We start from the raw sequence: 20107 nt of genomic DNA on the forward strand, positions 1-20107 counted from the left end.
TCAATAGTGAGCGGGGTTCTAGTTCATATTCCCGTCTCTTACCCGAGATGTGTCCTCGGGCAGGTCACTGGGCCTCCGTTTCCTCGTCCGGAGAATGGAAATAATAATATCTTCGTCTCCACACCTCACGGGGACGTTGCGAGGCCACGGTGTGACTCCGGAGGTGAAAGGGCTTTTAGACACGTGAAATGAGCACTAGACCGACACCAGGCGGAAGGTAGATTCAGTTGGGCCTTGATAATAACAATTATAATAACGCCGACGACATCTGTTGATCCACGTAGATTCGTGTCGATTCACGACACCCGGGGGATTCTGTCTCTGTCATCCCGAGGGCTCAGCGCGGTGTTCTGCACACCGTAAGCGCTCAATAAATACCATCGATTGAATGACCGAATTCAGGGTTATAATGGACGGCTTTCTCCCCTCATTTAGGAAAATCCTCCTCATCTGCTTTCCTTTCCCGAAGGTGAGAATAGTAAAGTAGGTGAGAAGACAGCGTGGCGTAGTGGAAAGAGCCCGGGCTTGGCAGTCCGAGGTTGTGGGTTCTAATCCCGGCCCCGCCACTTGAATGCTGTGTGACCCTGGGCCAGCCACTTCACTTCTCTGTGCCTCAGTGACCTCATCTGTAAACGGGGCTTGAGACCGGGAGTCCCACGTGGGACAACCTCACTACGTTGTATCTACCCCGGAGCTTAGGACGGTGCCTGGCACAGAGTAAGCGCTTAACAAATACCGTCATTATCATTATTATCATTATTAAAGCGAGCGGAGCCTAGAGTGATATCAACCGTGGCATTTGTGAGGCACTTATCATGTGCCGTGCACTGTCCTAAGAACTTCAGTAGATACGACAGGAGCAGGTCGGACACGATCTCTATCCCGCCCGGGGTTTGAACTCCAGGGGATGTAAGGAGTCTATAGATTCGTTGTATATTTATTTCACCTGAAACCAATAGGTCTTAAGACATCTGAGAAGTTCGATTCTCTCTCACTTCCAATTTCATTCAAGTCATGGAACGACTAGAGAACGGGAAACGGCGTGGTCTGGTGGACAGACCGCTGGCCTGGGAGTTTATTTTGTTAACGAGGTGTCCATCCCCTTGATTCTATTTATCGTGATCACGGTGTCTTGTTCTCGAGCCCATCCGTCTCCCCCGGTTAGACCGTGAGCCCGTCGTTGCCGAATTGTCCATTCCAAGCGCTTAGTACAGTGCTCTGCACATAGTAAGCCCCCAATAAACACTACTGAATGAATGAATGAATGAATGAGTCAAAAGGATCGGGGAGGCGGAAGGACCTGGGTTCTGATCCCAGCCGTGACACTGGTCTGCTGTGCGACCTTTGGCGAGTCATTTCACTTCTCTGAGCCTCGGTTCCCTCATCTGTACAATGGGGATGAAGACCGTGAGCCTCACGTGGGACAATCCGATCCTCCTGTATCCACCCCAGCGCTTAGAACAGGCACATAGTAAGCGCTTAACAGATATCATCTTTATTATTATCGTTATTATGAAGGACCTGGGCCCTAATCCCACCTCTGCCACCTATCTGCTGGGCGACCTTGGCTAAGTCACTTCACTTCTCCGTGCCTCGGTACCTCATCTGTAAAATGGGGATTAAGACCGTGAGCCCCACGTGGGACGACCCGATTCCCCTGTATCTACCCCAGCGCTTAGAAAAGTGCTCGGCACATAGTAAGCGCTTAACAAATACCAACGTCGTTATTATTACTAACCCTCAAACCCTATCCTTTCTAACCCCAATAATTACTTTTAAGAGTTAGAAAATCAAGAAAGCGCGCTATCACCTCCAACTACCTCGGGCGACACTTTTCCCCGTGTTAAATATACGAGAATGATTATTACGGGAAGGAAGGAAATAGCCTCTCTTTCCATTTGGGTGGTACGAGTGGGGATACAGCGGGGCTCAGCGGAAAGAGCCCGGGCTCGGGAGTCAGAGGTCACGGGTTCGACTCCCGGCTCTGCCGCTCGTCCGCTGCGTGACCGTGGGCGAGTCACTTCACTTCTCTGGGCCTCGGTTACCTCATCTGGAGAATGGGGACGAAGACCGTGAGCCTCCCGTGGGACGACCTGAGGACCCTGTATCTCCCCCGGCGCTTAGAACGGCGGTGGGCACGTAGTAAGCGCTTAGCAAACACCGACATTATTATCCTTACTAATAGGACGACTTGTAGGTCTATGAAACTACTCTAATTAAATCGGAAAACGGACCAAGGTGGTAAAAATAAAGGCTTTCCCCACGCGCGTCGGAACTGATTGAATCGAGGCACGATTCAGGCGCCGCGATTCCCTCACCTGGGCGGAGGTCGTTCCGCACGGTTTATAGATCCAGCAAGAGCGAGCGTCGGGAACTTCAACGGTACCTGCTTCGAGGTCCCCGAAAGCCAAGATCTTCTCTTCCCCTTAAATGGAAATGATAATTTCGATGCCAAGTCAGGCTTCCAGCTTTGAACGAGGAGCAGAACGGGAGCCTAGTTCTCAGGTCATGGGTTCGAATCCTGCCTCGGCCACTTGTCAGCTGTGTGACTTTGGGCAAGTCACTTCACTTCTCTGGGCCTCAGTTCCCTCGTCTGTAAAATGGGGATGAAGACTGTGAGCCTCACGTGGGACGACCTGATCACCCTGTGTCTCCCCCAGCGCTTAGAACGGTGCTCGGCACATAGTGAGCGCTTAACAGATACCAACATCATTATCATTATTAGATGGATTTCCCGGCCTCGGTGCGAACGGAAGGAGGGGACTTCAAACCTCCGAGACTAAAATGCCTCAACTCCTCGGAACGTGGAAAAGAGCCCGGGCTTCGGAGTCAGAGGTCGTGGGTTCGAGTCCAGGCTCCGCCGCTCGTCAGCTGTGGGACCGTGGGCGAGTCACTTCACTTCCCTGGGCCTCGGTTACCTCATCTGGAAAATGGGGATTCACTGTGAGCCTCATGTGGGACGACCTGATGACCCTGTATCTACCCCGGCGCTTAGAACAGCGCTCTGCACATCGTAAGCGCTTAACAAATGCCAACACGATGAGAAGCGGCGGGGCTCAGTGGAAAGGGCATGGGCTTTGGAGTCAGAGGTCATGGGTTCGAATCCCAGCTCTGCCACCTGTCAGCTGTGTGACCGTGGGCGAGTCACTTCACTTCTCTGGGCCTCGGTTCCCTCATCTGTAAAATGGGGATGAAGACCGTGAGCCCCACGTGGGACCACCTGATTCCTTTGTGTCTACCCCAGCGCTTAGAACGGTGTTCGGCACGTAGTGAAGCGCATGAGTTCGAATCCCGGCTCTGCCACTCGTCGGCTGTGTGACCGTGGGCCAGTCACTTCACTTCTCTGGGCCTCGGTTCCCTCATCTGTAAAATGGGGATGAAGACCGTGAGCCCCACGTGGGACGACCTGATCCCCCCGTGTCTACCCCAGCGCTTAGAACGGTGCTCGGCACATAGTGAGCGCTGAACAGATACCGACATTATTATTATTATTAACAACTACCAACATTACTACTATTATGAACCTGTAGCTTCGAATCCCTGAGCGACTTCGAAGACTCTCGATTCTTCACCCTCCTGAGGCGGAGAAATGGAAAGCGAGGGAGTCTGAGCATCGGGCGGGGAGCGCCCCGGAAGAGACTCTTGAAGCCGTGTGATTGAGTGGATAAAGCCCCGGCCTGGGAGTCGGAAGGTCACGGGTTCTGATCCCGGCCCCGCCCCGTGTCTGCTCCGCGACCTGGGACAAATCATTTGTCTGGGCCTCGGTCGCCTCGTCTGTACAACGGGGGCGAAGACTGCGAGTCCTACGTGCGACAGGGACCGTGTCCGACCTAACTAGCTGTGGGCAAGTCACTTCACTTCTCTGGGCCTCGGTTCCCTCATCTGTAAAATGGGGATGAAGACTGTGAGCCCCTCGTGGGACGACCTGATTCCCCTGTGTTTACCCCGGCGCTTAGAACGGTGCTCGGCACATAGTAAGCGCTTAACAAATACCAACTAGCAGGGAGGTCCGGTGGGAAAAAGCCCGGGCTTGGGAGTCAGAGGTCATGGGTTCGAATCCTGGACCCGCCACGGGTCAGCTGTGTGACTTTGGGCCAGTCACTTCACTTCTCTGGGCCTCAGTCGCCTCATCTGTACAACGGGGGCGAAGACCGGGAGTCCTACGCGCGACAGGGACCGCGTCCAACCTGACTAGCAGCGTGGCCCGGTGGAAAGAGCCGGGGCTCGGGAGTCGGAGGTCATGGGTTCGAATCCCGGCTCGGCCACTCGTCGGCTGGGTGACCGTGGGCCAGTCACTTCACTTCTCTGGGCCTCAGTGCCCTCATCTGGAAAAGGGGGATGAAGACCGGGAGCCTCACGTGGGGCAACCTGATCGCCCTGTGTCTCCCCCAGCGCTCACAACAGTGCTCGGCACATAATAAGCGCCTAACAAATCCCAACGTTATTATTATTATTTGTTATGCTTTTACTAGGTGCTAAGCAGTGCGCTGAGCAGCCTCGGGCTGGTGTAACGACCCCCCTGTGTCGCCCCCCTAAACGTTGGGGTCGTGACCTCTGACCCCTGAGGCGGGCAGGGCCCGCTCGGCCGCCCCTCCCCCCGACGGCCGCCCCCGCGCAGGCGCAGAAGCCGCGCGAGCCCGCGGCGCGCGCCGCGGCGCGGGGGGCGGGGCCGCGCCCGCGCGCGGGGGCCGAGCGGGGGGGGGCGGGGCCTCGCCCGGGGGCGGGGCCCGGGCGGGAATCCGGCCTTGTGGTTGGTAGCGACGCGAGGGGGGCGTGGCCTCTGATTGACAGGCGACGCGGGGGCGGGGTCTAAAGGGGGCGGGGCCTCCAGGGGCGGGGCCCGAGCCGGGGCCCGAGGGCGGGGGGGAGGGCGATGGCGCGGCCCTGCCCGTTGCTCGTCCTGCAGCTGCTGCAGCTGGTGCATGTGCTGCAGCTGGTGCATGTGCTGCAGCTGGTGCATGTGCTGCAGCTGGTGCAGGTCCAGGGTGTGGCTCCGCCCCTGGTCATCAACACGTGGCCCTTCGGCAATGCCACCCGAGCAGGTGACGGGGACGGAGGGGAAGCCGGGGGGAGGGGCGGCCGGAGGGGCAGTCGGGGGTCATCCGGAGGGAGGGGCAGTCGGGGGGTCATCCAGGGGGTGGGGCAGCCGGGGGGGGGGCATCAGGAGGATCAGCCGGGGGGAGGGGCAGCCGGGGGGCAGCAGGAGGGGCAATCGCTGGGTCATCCGGTGGAAGGGGCAGCTGGGGGGGGTCAGCCAGGGGGAGGGGAAGCAGGAGGGGCAGCCAAGGGAAGGGGCAGCAGGAGGGGCGCCAGAGGGGCAGCTGGGGGGGCAGCAGGAGGGGCAGTCGGTGGGTCACCTGGAGGGAGGGACAGTTGGGGAGTCAGCCAGGGGGAGAGGGGCAGCGGGGGGGGGGGGGGGGCTGCGGCCCGGCCCAGGTCCGTGTCCGTCCCCCCCCCGTGCCCCCCGACCCCCCCATCAGATTAGACCGTCTCCCCCCATTAGACCTGCAACCCGTCGATGGGCAGGGACCGTCTCTGTTGCCGAATTGTCCATTCGAAGCGCTCAGTCCACTGCTGCGCGCATAGTAAGCGCTCAATGAATACTATGGAATGAATGAATGGATTGTAATAACAGTGATAGGCGCTTATCCTGCAGGAAGGGCCGGGGTAATAATAATAATAATGATGATGATGTTGGTATCTGTTAAGCGCCTACTACGTACCGAGCACCGTTCCAAGCGCCGGGGTAGACACAGGGGAATCGGGTCGTCCCACGTGGGGCTCACGGTCTTCGTCCCCATCTTACAGATGAGGGAACCGAGGCCCAGAGAAGCGAAGTGACTCGCCCACGGTCGCCCAGCCGACGAGTGGCAGAGCCGGGCTTCGGACTCATGAGCCCTGACTCCCAAGCCCGTGCCCTTTCCACCGAGCCACGCCGCTCCTAGGGCAGATGGCCCAGGGGCCAGCGCACGGGCTGGGGGGTCAGAGGACGCGGGCTCCGATCCCAGCTCCGCCCCTCTGCCGGGTGACCCCGGCCCGGTCACTTCACCGCCCTGGGCCTCGGTCGCCTCATCCGGAAAACGGGCATCGATCCGCCAGTCCTACGTGGGACGTCCCATAACCTCGCATCTCCCCCGGCGCTTGGGACGGCGCCCGGCCCGGAGCGAGCGCCCGACAGATGCCGTGATCATCGTCGTCGTCCGCGTTTCCGCCCGGGAGCGACTGGGATTCGGGAGCGTCCTGGGACTTCGGTTCCGATCCCGGCCCCGACGCTTGTCTGCCGTGTGACCTCAGGCCGGTCGTCTCACTCCTCCGGCCCTCGGTCGTCTCGTCCGTCGAATGGGGGTGAAGACCGTGAACCCCTTGGGGGACGGGGACTCCGACCCGATTATCTCGTCGGTGCCGATGTGAGGAGCGGCGTGGCTCGGCGGAAAGAACCCGGGCTCGGGAGTCGGAGGTCGCGGGTTCGCATCCCGGCTCCGCCGCCCGTCGGCTGTGCGACTTCGGGCCGGTCGCTTCACTCCTCTGGGCCTCAGTTCCCTCATCTGCAAAATGGGGATTAAGACCGCGAGCCCCGCGTGGGACGATCTGATCACCTTGTATCCCCCAGCACGGCGCTTTGCACGTAGTGAGCGCTTCACAGATACCGTCCTTATCGTTATTAACGCTTAGCAGGGCGCTCGGCAGATAGGAAGCTCTTAATTACTATCGTCGTCGTCGTCACCGCTTCCCCGGGGATCACTTCGCTTCTCTGTGCCTCGGTTCCCTCATCTGCAAAATGGGAATCGAGACCGTGAGCCTCGCGTCCCCCAGAACGGTGCTCTGCACATAGTAAGCGCTTAACAACTACCAACGGTATTGTCATCATCATCATTATCGTTATTATCATCAGCAGAAGAGGGAGGCTCCCGTGCGGTTCCGAGGAGGAGCGGAAGTGGGTATCGGGGGTTATCTTCCCTTAAGGAGATGTACTGAACACCATAATTATTCGAGGAGATCCGTTCCTCTCACCGGCGCCGCGCTCGGGCCCCGGTCGGGTTTTGCCGGGGGAGGTTCCCCGCCCCGTCTTGAGCGAGGTTCCCCCGGGGACCGGTGCGGGTGACCCGCGGTGTCGTTCCCAGCGTGGAGTAAGCTGCAGGCCGGGGGCTCTGAACTGGACGCCGTGGAGAGCGGCTGTTCGCTGTGCGAGGCCCAACAGTGCGACGGCAGCGTCGGCTTCGGCGGGCATCCCGATGAGCTCGGGGAGACCACTTTGGATGCCATGATTATGGATGGGTAAGAGCGGGATTGGCGGCGAGGGAGGGTGTCGCGCATCCGTCGGTTCATACCATCCTATTTATCGAGCGCTTGCTGTGTGCAGAGCACCGTACTGAGCGCCTGGAGAGTACGATTCGGCCATAAAGAGAAAGGATCCTTGCCCACAACGGGTTTAGAGTCTAGAGGGGAGGAGACAGAGAGCAAAACAAACAAACAGGCACGGGTATTATCCCAACTGTCGTAATAACAACTGTGGTATTTGTTAGGCGCTTACTCCGTTCCAGACGCCGTTCTAAATTCTGGGGTGGAGACAAGCAAATGGGTTTGGACTCGATCCCCGTCCCACGTGGGGCTCACGGTCTTAATCCCCATTTGACAGATGAGGGAACTGAGGCCCAGAGAAGTGCAGTGACTTGTCCAGGGTGACCTTACCACCCCCCCCGTCTTACCCTCCGTGACAAACCGACAGAGGAGCCGGGCCGACCTGCTTCCGCTTCACGTCTCAGACCCCCTTAATGCCTAGATGTGCCCGTGCGGTCGTGAGAGGATCGCTTTTTGACTTTTTGTAAAAGTCAGGGATTTAAGATGATTTTCCAAATTCATTTCATTGTGTTTATTGAGCGCTTCCTTCTAAATTGGGAAACAGGATTTGACGCCGCATCGCCTCGTGGTTAGGGCCCCGGTCTGGGACTCAGAAAGACCCGGATTCTAATCCCGGCGCCGCCGCTTGTCCGCTGTGTGAGCTCGGGCAAAGCCACTTCACTTCTCTAGGCCTCTGTTGCCTCATCTCTAAATTGGGGATCAAGATTGTGAGCCCCACGGGAGGCAGGGACTGTGTCCAACCTGATGTGGCTTGTTTTGACCCCAGTACTCGGAACGGTGTCCGTCACGTAGCGAGCGCTGAATGAATACCGTTTAAAAAAAAAAAGACGGTGTTCTGTGAGCCCCGTGTGGGACAAGGACTACGTCCGACCCGATCATCTTGTATCCGCCCGGCGCTTAGTACAGTGCTTGGTGCATAGTAGCGTGGCTCAGTGGAAAAGAGCCTGTGCTTCGGAGTCGGAGGTCATGAGTTCGACTCCCGGCTCTGCCGCCGGTCAGCTGTGTGACTGTGGGCGAGTCACTTCACTTCTCTGGGCCTCAGTGACCTCATCTGGAAAATGGGGATTAATTGTGAGCCTCACGTGGGACGACCCGATTCCCCTGGATCTACCCCAGCGCTTAGAACAGAGCTCTGCACACAGTAAGCGCTTAACAGATACCAACATTAGTAGTAGTAGTAGTAGTAGTAAAGGCTTAACGAGTACCATACGAATAACGATAACTTCCCAGTGAAGTGTCGTTGAAGCTGACCATCTCACTGAGCTGCGGGGGGTATTATAAATGCGGGACCGAGTGTGGAGATTGACGGGCTTCTGATGTTCTCGGATTTAGCACGACCATGGAAGTTGGTGCCGTGGCGGGTCTCCGACGCGTAAAAAACGCTATCGGGGTCGCCCGGAAAGTCATGGAGCATACGAGACACACGCTTTTAGTGGGAGAATCAGGTAATTTGAGCGGTCACCCCTGTAGATTCATCTTGGCCCTGGTGGTTCCCCCGGACGGTCGTGTTCATTACGAGAGAACGACGAGCGAGTCGGTCGGTGGTATCTGTTGAGCGCTTATGCGGTGCAGGGCAGTGTCCTAAATGATCGGGCGAGTAAACAGTCGGGGGACACGATCCCGGCCTCGAAGGAGCCTCCGGGCTACGGTTTCACCAGCGGGCCACGCTCCGCTGGACGCGGGAATTGGCAGCCACAGTAAGGCAAACTTCAGGGTGCCTCCTGGGTGTGAAATGTAAATCAAATCCACCGTTTTTACCTCGGACGGGGCGGTCCGCAGCTTTTCCGGACTAGTCCGCAGTAGGGGGGCCGCCTTGATTTCCCCGCCGAAACTCTCTGCCCCAGTCTAGGAGCTCTTTGATTTCGATCGCCACCGGCAGAGCTTGCCCTTTCCCGTCCTACCTCAGAGGCTGCCGGTATCAGAGCCGCCACGCTGTGGATTTCCAGCCGGGTGTAGAGCCCCTTCAAGGACATCTCTGAACCCATTGATCCAGAATGGAGGCACCTCGGCCTAATCGGACGGTCCGTCCCGGCGCCCCGCTAGTTGCCGACCCCCGCGTGGGACCAGAGTTTCCAACCTTGGCCTTGAAGTCGGCCCCGGGGCCGATTTTCCAGGTCACGAGGGGGCCTGAGTTAATTGTTGATTTCCAGAGTTGGCACTTTGAAGCGGGGGAAACAGAAGGCCGGAACCGAAGCGGCTAGACCACGGGCCCGGGAGTCAAAAAGTCATGAGTTCTTATCCCGGCTCCGCCACTTGTCTGCCGTGTGGCCTTAGGCAAGTCACTGCACTTCTCTGGGCCTCAGTTACCTCATCTGTAAATTGCGGATTGAGACTGAGCCCCATGCGGGACAAGGGGCCGTTCCCAACCCGATTTGCTTGTGTCCTCCCCGGCGCTTAGCAGAGTGCCTGGCACATAGCAAGCGCTTAACAAATAGCATTATTGTTATTATCGTTATTTTTAAATGGCCAGAACAGAGGTAGCACGGTCTAGCGGCTGGAGCCCGGGCCTGGATGTCGGAAGGAAGGACCTGGGTTCTACTTTTGGGTCCGCCGCTTCACTTCTGTGTGCCCTTGGTCAAATCACTTCACTTCTCTGGGCCTCGATCGCCTCATCTGAAAAATGGGATTGGGACCGCGAGGCCCCATTTGGGACACGGACCGTGTCCCACTCCTCACCTTCTTATCTCCCTTAGCGCTCAGAACAGCGCCCGGCACACAGTGAACGCTTAGCAATACCGTAAAAAAAAAATCTAAAAGAAAAACTCGTTGCCTTTGCCCGGGCCGGTATAAAAAGCTTTTTTTCTGGCGGTTCCTCTTCCTCTCTTTGAACGGTCGTAACGTTGATGATATTTGTGAGCCCACCGTTTCAACAGCCAATCACGTAGCCCGCTTAATACCCATCCTCCAAACTGCAAATGAATAAAACCCCCGCCCAGAATCGGGGAAGTCGAGTGGCTTTCCCTCCCTGGCTTCTTTTAATTCATCACTCGACCGGGGGTATTTACCGAGGGCTTCCTGTGGGCAGAGCTGGGAGAGTCCAGTATGACAGAGTTGTGTGTTCCCTTCCCACGAAGAGCCTCCACCCTCGCGTCTTTCGCTTCCGAGCTAAAGCGTTTGCCAAGTGTATCGTCGTTTATTCTCCTTTTGCCCCGTCCCCTTACCTTCTAGCCACCCAGTTTGCCGAAGCCATGGGATTCCCCAACGAAGACTTATCCACCAACCACTCAGCCTCCGCGTATTCGCGGTGGCTGAGGCAGAACTGTCAGCCCAATTTCTGGAAGGTACGTTTCGTCGCTATCATCGGGAGCCAGGTTTTCCTTCCGTTTCAAGGCATCCTCTTTTGGGAGAGTTCGTCGGCTTAGGCCCAAATCCGGGAATGCTTTCCAGTGGCAGTTGTAGACTCTCTGTGTGTTTCTCAAAAATCATTTTTCTTTCACGGCAGAAGGTTGCGGTCTAGGTCGGTTTACGGTCTGTCCATCAGCTCGGTGGTCTGTTTTGTTTGAGTTTTTTGGGTTTATTTTTGCTATTGCCACCTACAACTTCTTAGCGCCCATCCCGGGTGCCCTGATCTCACCATCTTACGCCCCTTCAGGGACCAGGAGCCTCACCCTAAAACAGACTCCCCTTCAATTCTCAAATATCGGCAGAAATGAGAACTGAGAAATGAGAACTACCTGGAGTTTCGATGGTAACTGCTTTCATTTTGACTCCCTTCCCCGGCCCCTAAGCTTTGCGTGCGGTGACGCCGCCATCGATGATGTTGCCGCCTCTGGAACAAATATAAAACGTTTCTAAGAATAATGTCCGGCCAGTGATTTTCATTAGAGAAAGAGCCCGGGCTTGGGAGTCCGAGATCATGGGTTCAAATCCCGGCTCTGCCACTTGTCAGCTGTGTGACTGTGGGCGAGTCACTTCTCTGTGCCTCGGTTACCGCATCTGGAAAATGGGGATTAACCGTGAGCCTCACGCGGGACGACCTGATGACCCCGTATCTCCCCCAGCGCTTAGAACGGTGGTCTGCACATAGTAAGCGCTTAACAAATACCAACATCATCATATACGGCTGTAGATTTTTCAGACTAGATCCAGGCGAGCGATAAACCCCAGATGGTAGCAACCAAGTAACGGTCGCCGGCCTGTGAGCCCGCCGAGAGTCGCCATCTGAATAATGATAACGGTATTTGTTAAGCACTTCTTATGCGCCTGGCGCTGTACTAAACGCCCGGTGGATACAGGCTTCGGTTCACGCGCGACGGCGTAGCCCTGAGAATCTTCCGCCGTTTTTAAAGGAGAATATCCTGGGCCGGTCCGAGCGTCGTCAACGCCGTGCGTCTCGTCCACTCAGGCGTGTGTCGGACCGGCCGCCGACCGCGCGCCGGAAACCTCGTCGCGGTTTGCTGCGCTTCTCCGGAGGCCGGTCGGTTTTCAGCGGCCGGCCCGCCGCAGCCCGTTTGGCGAGAAGTGTCGGGTTATTATTTTCAGAATGTCATACCGGATGCTTCAAAATCCTGTGGCCCCTACAAGCCCGCCGGAGGCCTCGTTCAGCGGAAAGCGCCAGCCCCGGGGAAAATCAATCTTCACGGTCATGACACGATCGGTAAAGTATCCCTTGACCTTCGTACTTCAGATCTCACGCCTTTAGGTAGTTCCTGACTTTCCCTGTCTCGGCACCGGTAGCCTGGCCCTGTTATGTAAGTGAAGACAACTAGGTAGGAAGGACTGATAAAAAATAGTTGTCGTATTAAGCGCCGACTAGGTGCCGAGCGCTGTGCTAAACGGCGGGAGAGATCCAAGACGATCAGATCGGAGTCCCTGCCTGGGGCTCAGAGTCAAAGGGAGAGGGACGCCGGGTATGGAATTCCCATTTTGCAGAGGAGGAGACTGAGGCGCCGAGAAGTGAGGTCACGTGCCCAGGCCGAGGCAGGATTAGAACCCCGGTCCCCTGACGCCCGACAGTACGATGTCCTCTCGGGAAAGAAGGGACGGGTTGCTTTTCCGTTAAAGCCGCCTCCGTCCGCCGCGGCCGGCTTAAGCGGCGTGGCTCAGTGGAAAGAGCCCGGGCTTGGGAGTCGGGGGTCATGGGTTCGAATCCCAGCTCTGCCACCTGTCAGCTGTGTGACTTCGGGACAGTCACTTCGCTGTGCCTCAGTTACCTCATCTGTAAAATGGGGATGAAGACCGTCAGCCCCGTGGGGGACAACCTGACTACCTTGTATCTCCGCCAGCGCTTAGGCCAGTGCTTGGCACGTGGTAAACGCTTAACAGATAGCATCGTTATCATTAGTAGTGGTTCCACCGCCAGTATGAAGTGGACAGATAAATCTACTGCTTTCTCATCGTTTTGACGTTTCACGACTCTTTCGGACATTGTCCTGTTGATCCGTCGTCTTTCTGGGTTGTTGTTGTTTTTTTTATTATTATTGTTTTTAAATTTCTAGGGATGGTCGTGATTGGCAAGAGTGGCCACACGGCTTCGGGAACCTCGTCGAACGGGGCCAATCACAAAATACACGGGTCAGTGCTTTCTTTGGGGCCGCGGGGTTGGACGCACTCCTCTCTGATTCTCCGATCCAGCGGCTTAGCCTTCAGGGGAGCCTATATATCTCGCTAGCGGTTGCTTCTCCATCCGTGCCTCTCCCGAGATATACGTAACTGTTTCCTAAAGTAGTCGGCCGTCACCATGTTGAGCGTCCACTGGGTTTTGCACGCTGTTCTAGGAAGTCTAGAATCAAGCCCAGGAAATAGAGAAGTACAGAAGAAAGAAGGCCCGCCAGGGAGGAACTTAGAGAGAGGAAAGGCAATCACGTAGAGGTCCCGATTTTGGTGCGAGGCCAAGGATGTCAGTGAACACCCCTATTCGGCCTTGTTTGATCCATTGCCGCCTGCTTCACTCAAAGTTCATGAATTTTAACGTGTCCAGGAATGCAAGATGACACCATCCCTCCTCCTCCTCTTTTCCTTCTCTTCTTCCTCCTTTCCTTCTCCTCCTCCTCCTCCTCCTCCTCCTCCTCCTCCTCCTCCTCCTCCTCCTCCTCCTCCTCCTCCTCCCACTCCTCCCACTCCTCCCACTCCTCTCCCTTTCCTCCTTCTCCTTTGCCACTCTTCTCCTCCTCCTCCTTCACCGTCTCTTTTCCTACTTCTCCCCCACCTCCTGCTCCTCTTTTCCTTCTTCTCCTGCTCTTCCCCATCCTCATCCTCCACCTCATTCTCGTCCTTCTCATCTTCCTTGGCCTTTCCTTCTCCTCTACTTTCTGCTTTTCCTTTCCTTCTCCTCCTTCTCTTTTCCTACTTCTCCCCCACCTCCTGCTCCTCTTTTCCTTCTTCTCCTGCTCTTCCCCATCCTCATCCTCCACCTCATTCTCGTCCTTCTCATCTTCCTTAGCCTTTCCTTCTCCTCTACTTTCTGCTTTTCCTTTCCTTCTCCTCCTTCTCTTTTCCTACTTCTCCCCCACCTCCTGCTCTCTTTCCTTCTTCTCCTGCTCTTCCCCATCCTCATCCTCCACCTCATTCTCGTCCTTCTCATCTTCCTTAGCCTTTCCTTCTCCTCTACTTTCTGCTTTTCCTTTCCTTCTCCTCCTTCTCTTTTCCTACTTCTCCCCCACCTCCTGCTCCTCTTTTCCTTCTTCTCCTGCTCTTCCCCATCCTCATCCTCCACCTCATTCTCGTCCTTCTCATCTTCCTTAGCCTTTCCTTCTCCTCTACTTTCTGCTTTTCCTTTCCTTCTCCTCCTTCTCTTTTCCTACTTCTCCCCCACCTCCTGCTCCTCTTTTCCTTCTTCTCCTGCTCTTCCCCATCCTCATCCTCCACCTCATTCTCGTCCTCCTCATCTTCCTTAGCCTTTCCTTCTGTACTTTCTGCTTTTTCTTTCTTTCTCCTGCTCTTCCTCACCCTCAACCTCGTCCTTGGCCGCCTCCTCTTCCTCCTCCTTTCCTTCTCCTCCACCTGCTGCTTTCCCTTTCCTTCTCCTCCTCGTCCTCAACCTCGTCCTTCTCCTCCTCCTCTTTCGCTTCCACTCCTCCTCCTCCTTTCCTTCTCCCCCTCCTTGGTTGTCGCCATGCATCATCTCGGGGCTTTGGGGGAAAAAAAAGCTTCAATCGAATCCAGTTGAGCCACTGTCTGGGCCCCGAGGGTCAGGGAGCGTGTGTTTTTGATGCTGATGTCTAGCTTAAGAAGGACAACACTGATGCTCTTTGTTTTTATATCCTTTGTTTGTATTCACGATCCTTATTAAACACTTACTGTGTGCCAGGCACTGTACTCTGCTCTGGGGTGGATACGTGATTATCAGGTTGGGCCCATTCCCCTTTCCACACGGGGCTCACGTTCTACGTAAAGATGGAGTAAGATCGAATCTCCATTTGACAGATGAGAAATGAAGTGACTTGCCCATGGTCCCACAGCAGACGAGTGGTTTGAGAATAGATAGGACGCCAACCTGGGTTCTGATCCCCGCTCCGCCACTTGTCTGCTGTGCGACCTTGGTCAAGCCACTTAACTTCTCTGTGCCTCAGTGACCTCCTCTGTAAAATGGAGGTTAAGACTGTGAGCCCTATGTGGAACAGGGCCCGTGTCCAACCTGATTATCCCGTATCTACCCCGGTACTTAGTACAGTTCCAGGCACAACTACCGTTAAAGTGGAAAAAAAAGCGGCAGAGTCGAGATTAGCACCCAGACCCGGGCGCTTTCCAGTAGGCCGCACCGCTTCTCTGGTTTGTAACAAGCGAGTGCAGCGGTGGGTGTAGGAGCCACCCCTTCCTCCAATCCCCTCCTGAGGGGACCCCCCCACTTCTTGCCCTCCCCACAAAAGAGGGCTCCCCGTAATTTATTCCTTCAGTCACGTTTACCGAGGGCTCACTGTGTGCAAAGCACGGTATTAAGGGTTGGGGAGAGTACACCCCAACAGCGAACGGACATCTTCCCTGCCCACGACGAGCTGACGGTCTAGAGGGGGAGAGAAACCGAGCGTCTCTTTCCCCGCAGGCGCGTGGGCGACTCACCCGTGGCGGGCGCCGGTTCCTACGCCGACAGCACCGTGGGAGGGGCCGCTGCCACCGGAGACGGCGACGCCATGATGCGCTTCTTACCCAGGTCTCTGGCGGAGCGGGGAGGGAGGGAGACAGCGGGGCGGGCGGCCGGGGAGAGAGGGAGACAGCGGGGCGGGGAAGGAAAGAAAGGACAAAGGAAAGAAGGAGGAAGGGGAGGAAGGGAAAGGAGGATGAAAGACAGGAAGAAGGAAAAGGAAGAAGAAATGAAAGAGGAAGAAAAGGAAAGAAAGGGAAGGAGGAGGAAAGAAAGCAAGAACAAAGGAAAGAAGGAGGAGGGAAAGGAAAGAAAAGAAAGGGACTGAAAAGGAGAGAAGGAGGAAAGAAAGGAAGAACAAAGGAAGGGGGAAGGAAAGAAAAGAAAGGGAACTAGAAAAAAAGAGGAAAGGAAGGAAGGAAGAAGGAAAGAAAGGAAGAGCCATGGAAAGATGTAGGATGGAAAGGAGGAAAGAAAGGAAGAACAAAGGAAAGGAGGAGAAAGGGAAGAAAAGGAAGGGTGAAAGGAAAGAAGGAGGGAAGAAAGGAAGGAAGAAGGAAAGAAAGGAATAGCGGAGGAAAGGAGGAAAGAAAGGAAGAACAAAGGAAAGAAGGGGAAACGAAAGGAGGAAAGAAAGGAAGGAAGAACAAAGGAAAGGAGGAGGAAGGAAAAGAAAGAAAAAGGAAGGAACTCCTGAAGGGTGTAGCCTTGTCTGGCACCAAGTACCCTATATGTCCCACGTTGAAAGTTTCTGTCCCAACGGTGAACACTCATATTTTCCTGGGAGGCCGAGAAAGCGACCTCCAAATGAGATAGGTCCATAATCAGCGCCGTCAAGGACAGGTTTAGTAGAAGTCCCTCTGAGAAAGAAGGGCTTTTCTTTTCTTTCGTTTTCATGGTATTTGTTAAGCCCTCACTGTGTGCCGGGCACTCTATTAAGCTCTGGGGTGGATGACAGCAAATCGGATTGGACTTGGTCCCTGTCCCACTAGGAGCTCACAGTCTCAATCCCCATTGATGAAGGAACTGAAGCCCAGAAAAGTGAAATGACTTGTCCAAGGTCACACGGCAGATGAGTAGCGGAGCTGGGATTAGAACCCTTGACCTGACTCCCAGGCCCGGCCTCCGCCACACCAGGCTGCTTTCATGGAAGAGTCCAGTCCCAGCTCCATTCCCAACTGATCTCGCTGACCGATTTCACCCCCCAGAAACAAAATCGGTCAGTTTGGATCACCTGGGAGAAGCCTTGTACTAGTGCGGGTATTTTTCTCGGTACGCCAGGCTGTTCCTTAATGACTTTACCGTCTCTTTCATGTAAAGCTGATCCACTCGACGGAATACCCGCTGTAGCAGGTGGAAGGCAGTTAGGTACATTTGTAGAACAAACACTTATGTACCTATCTGTAATTCTATTTATTCCTGTTAAAGTCTGTCTAGACTGTAAGCTTGCGGTGGGCAGGAAACGTGTCTGTTAAATCGGTTTATTGTGCTCCCCCGAGCAGTGCTCTTCACACAGTTTATGCTCACTAAATACGATCGACTGACTGACTGACTGACTGACTGACTGACTGACTGACTGAAAATGTTCATTGCCCGTTCAGTAACCGTTGGTTGAATGAACCGTCGATGGCTGCGGGCTCTGCCTGACCGCCTCCTTAAGTAGTCGGGTAAACTTCCCCGTTTTAACCAGCTACCAAGCCGTGGAGTACATGAGGGCAGGAGACGACCCGGCCTCGGCGTGCAAGAAAGTGATCTCAAGAATTCAGAGGCACGTTCCGCACTTCTTCGGGGCGGTGATATGCGCTAATATCACCGGCGGCTACGGTAAGTTCGACGGGGGCGTCGCTCGATGTGTGTCTGGGAGACATAATAATAGTGATTGTATCTGTTAAGCGCCTACTACGTGCCAAGCACTGTTCTAAGCACTGGGGTAGATACAAGTTTATCGGATTGTCCCACGTGGGGCACACAGTCTCCATCCGCATTGGACAGATGGAAGTAACCGAGACACAGAGAAGTGAAGTGATTTGCCCAAAGTCACACAGCTGACAAATGGCGGAGCCGGGATTAGAACCCTTGACCTCTGACTCCCAAGCCTGGCCTCTTTCCACTAACACACGCTGATTCTCTGTAGTATGTGCTTACACGTTTGGGCTTGAATGCCAAATTATCTCCTGTGACAACCTCACCCTATTTTGCTGTCATCCACTGTGCTGTTGATCCACTTGGAGCGGGGAGACTTGGGTTGCTAGGGAAACCCCAACTCACTTTGAACTCTTGCTAAAAATAGAGAATTATAGAGCTCCCCCTCTAGACTGTAAACTCCTTGTGGGCAGGGGATGTGTCTATTAATAATAAAAAAGGTAATAATAATGGCATTTAAGTGCTTACTATGTGCCAGACACTGTACCAAGCGCTGGGGTGGATACGAGGTAATCGGGTTGGACACATGAGGCTCACAGTCTCGATCCCCATTTTACAGATGAGGGAACTGAGGCACAGAAAAGTGAAGTGACTTGCCTGAGATCACAGAGCAGAAAGGTGGCAGAGTCAGGATTGGAACCCATATCCTCCGACTCCCAGGCCCGTGCCCTTTCCACGTTCTGCAGGGAACGTGACAACCTTCTCTGTTATGTCGTACTTTTCCGAGCACTTAGCCCCGGGCTCGCTGGATGGAGGGCAAGTGTCTCCCCTCCCCTCTGGGCCCCCAGCATGAAATCAACCCATCCCGTAGCAGTCGAGAAGCAGCGCGGCCTAACGGAAAGGGTCCAGACCTAGAATCAAGAAGATCTGGGTTCTGATCCCGGCTCTCCTACTTCTCTGCTGGGTGACCATGTGCCAGTGACTTCACTTCTCTGTGTCTCAGTTACCTCATCTGTAAAATGGGGATGAAGACTGTGCACCTCAGGTGGGACAGAGATTATGTCCAACCTGATTTGCCTGCCACAGAATAAGTGCTTAACAAATAGCATAAAAAAGAAAACAGGCTCCCCGGGTCTTGGCACCGGGTACCGTGTTGACTGGGAGAAGCGTGCGGCCTAGTAGAAAGAGCCCGGGCTCGGGAATCAGAGGATCTGGGTTCTAATCCCGACTCCGCCGCTTGTCTGCTGTGTGACGAAGAAAAGAGGGCAGGTGGCTGTGAGAGAGAGGGTGTGGAGCTCCGGAGAAAGGAGGGCAGGTGGATGTGGGAGAGGAGGAGATGGGGCTGCGGAAAAAGGAGGGCGGATGGCCGTGGGAGATGAGGGTGGGGTCGAGAACAAAGGAGGGCGGGTGGGTGTGAGGGAGAAGGAGGTTGGGTTCCAGAAGAAGAGGTGGGCGGGTGGATGTGGGAGTAAAGCCGGTGGGGCACCAGAAAAAAGGAAGGCAGGTGGGTGTGAGGGAGAGGGAGAGGTGTGAGGCTCTGGAAAGAGGAGGGCAGATGGATGTGAGAGAGAAGGAAGTGGGGCCCCGGAAAAAGGGTGGGCGTGTGGATGTGGGCGAGAGGGAATGGGGCAAAGGACACAGAGGGGGCTTGGATGCTCTCCTTTGGAGCTGAGGAGAGGAATCCTGCCGGGGGTGGCTCCTTGGGTTGCGGAGGGGCGAGGGAGGGGAGTAACCGTAATAGCTCCAGGCCCTCCGAAGGAGCATCAGGCAAAGGCAGGAAGCGGCTATAGTGGCCGACAGCGTCCAAATTCTGGCAGAACTACTGAGTTCTCTGAGCTCATCCCCCATCAGTGGCTCACGTATCTGAGCCCTCAGCATGCTTTTCAGTCAGTCAGTGAGATTCATTGAGCGCTTACTGGTGCAGAGCACTGTTCTGAGCGCGTGAGAGAATAGAGTATAACAGTCGATAGACATGTTCCTCGCCCACGAGAGCCTAGTCTCCCGCTTTCGCAGAAGCTTCGGGTGGAGGTTGACGTCGGAAAAGCCCAGAAGATGTAGAGCTGTAAAGTCTTCCTACAACCGGGGCTCGCGTGTTCACGGTGCGGGTTAATCGCGCATTGAACAGATTTGGCCAAACCGAACACGTCTTCCCCCCCACCCCCTTCCTTCCAGGTGCCGCTTGCAATAAACTCCCGGAGTTTTCTCAGTTCCGTTTCATGGTTTACCATTCCCTGCAAAGCCAACCATCTGAGGAAAAAGTCGACTGCATTTAAGTCTCCTTCCTTGTCGGCGTCCGGAGTGAAAGATGAAGGCGGAAATGAGGGCCGAGAGGATTCTCGCTAATTGCCATTTTAGAGATCGTAGTTCTCCCTGCACACGTTAGAGCGAGAAGTAAATCCATGTGGAAATTGCACTTTCCCAATTTCAACATCTTCGAATATTTGCACACCTATGCCTGGGCCAGATTCGGAACGGATGCCAGGTTCTCCAGGTTTTTTGAGATTTCTAGATATTTTTATGTTTTCAACAAAAAAGCGTGACTTAGTGAAAAGAGCACAGAGCTGGGAGCCGGGAAGCCTGGGTTCTATTCCCAGCCCTGCCACTTGCCACGTGGGGAAGCAGCATGGCCTAGTGGATAGAGCCCGGGCCTGGGACTCAGAAGGACCTGGGTTCTGATCCCACCTCCACCACTTGTCTGCTGTGTGACCTTGGGCAAGTCACTTCACTTCTCTGGGCCTCAGTTATCTGTAAAATGGGGATTAAGACCGTGAGCCCAGTGTAGTTCAGGGCAGGGAATGTGTCTGTTTATCATTATAGTCTACTCTCCCAAGAGCTTAGTTCAGTGCTCTGCACACAGTAATCAAT

The 20107-nt window shown here is 55.2% G+C and overlaps 1 protein-coding gene across 1 annotated transcript; it reads left to right on the top strand.

The window, feature by feature from the left end:
• The first annotated feature begins 4853 nt into the window (after positions 1 to 4853).
• On the top strand, positions 4854 to 19853 carry AGA (aspartylglucosaminidase). The gene is made up of 9 exons (XM_001517699.6): positions 4854 to 5042; positions 7122 to 7275; positions 8692 to 8804; positions 10528 to 10640; positions 11842 to 11956; positions 12798 to 12873; positions 15341 to 15448; positions 17070 to 17203; positions 19415 to 19853. The coding sequence occupies exons 1-9, from the start codon at positions 4874 to 4876 to the stop codon at positions 19513 to 19515; spliced, it is 1083 nt and encodes a 360-aa protein (XP_001517749.3). The 5' UTR covers positions 4854 to 4873; the 3' UTR covers positions 19516 to 19853.
• Positions 19854 to 20107: the final 254 nt, after the last annotated feature.

The sequence above is a fragment of the Ornithorhynchus anatinus genome, chromosome 12, assembly GCF_004115215.2.
Source record: "Ornithorhynchus anatinus isolate Pmale09 chromosome 12, mOrnAna1.pri.v4, whole genome shotgun sequence".
In the NCBI taxonomy this organism is placed as follows: domain Eukaryota; kingdom Metazoa; phylum Chordata; class Mammalia; order Monotremata; family Ornithorhynchidae; genus Ornithorhynchus; species Ornithorhynchus anatinus.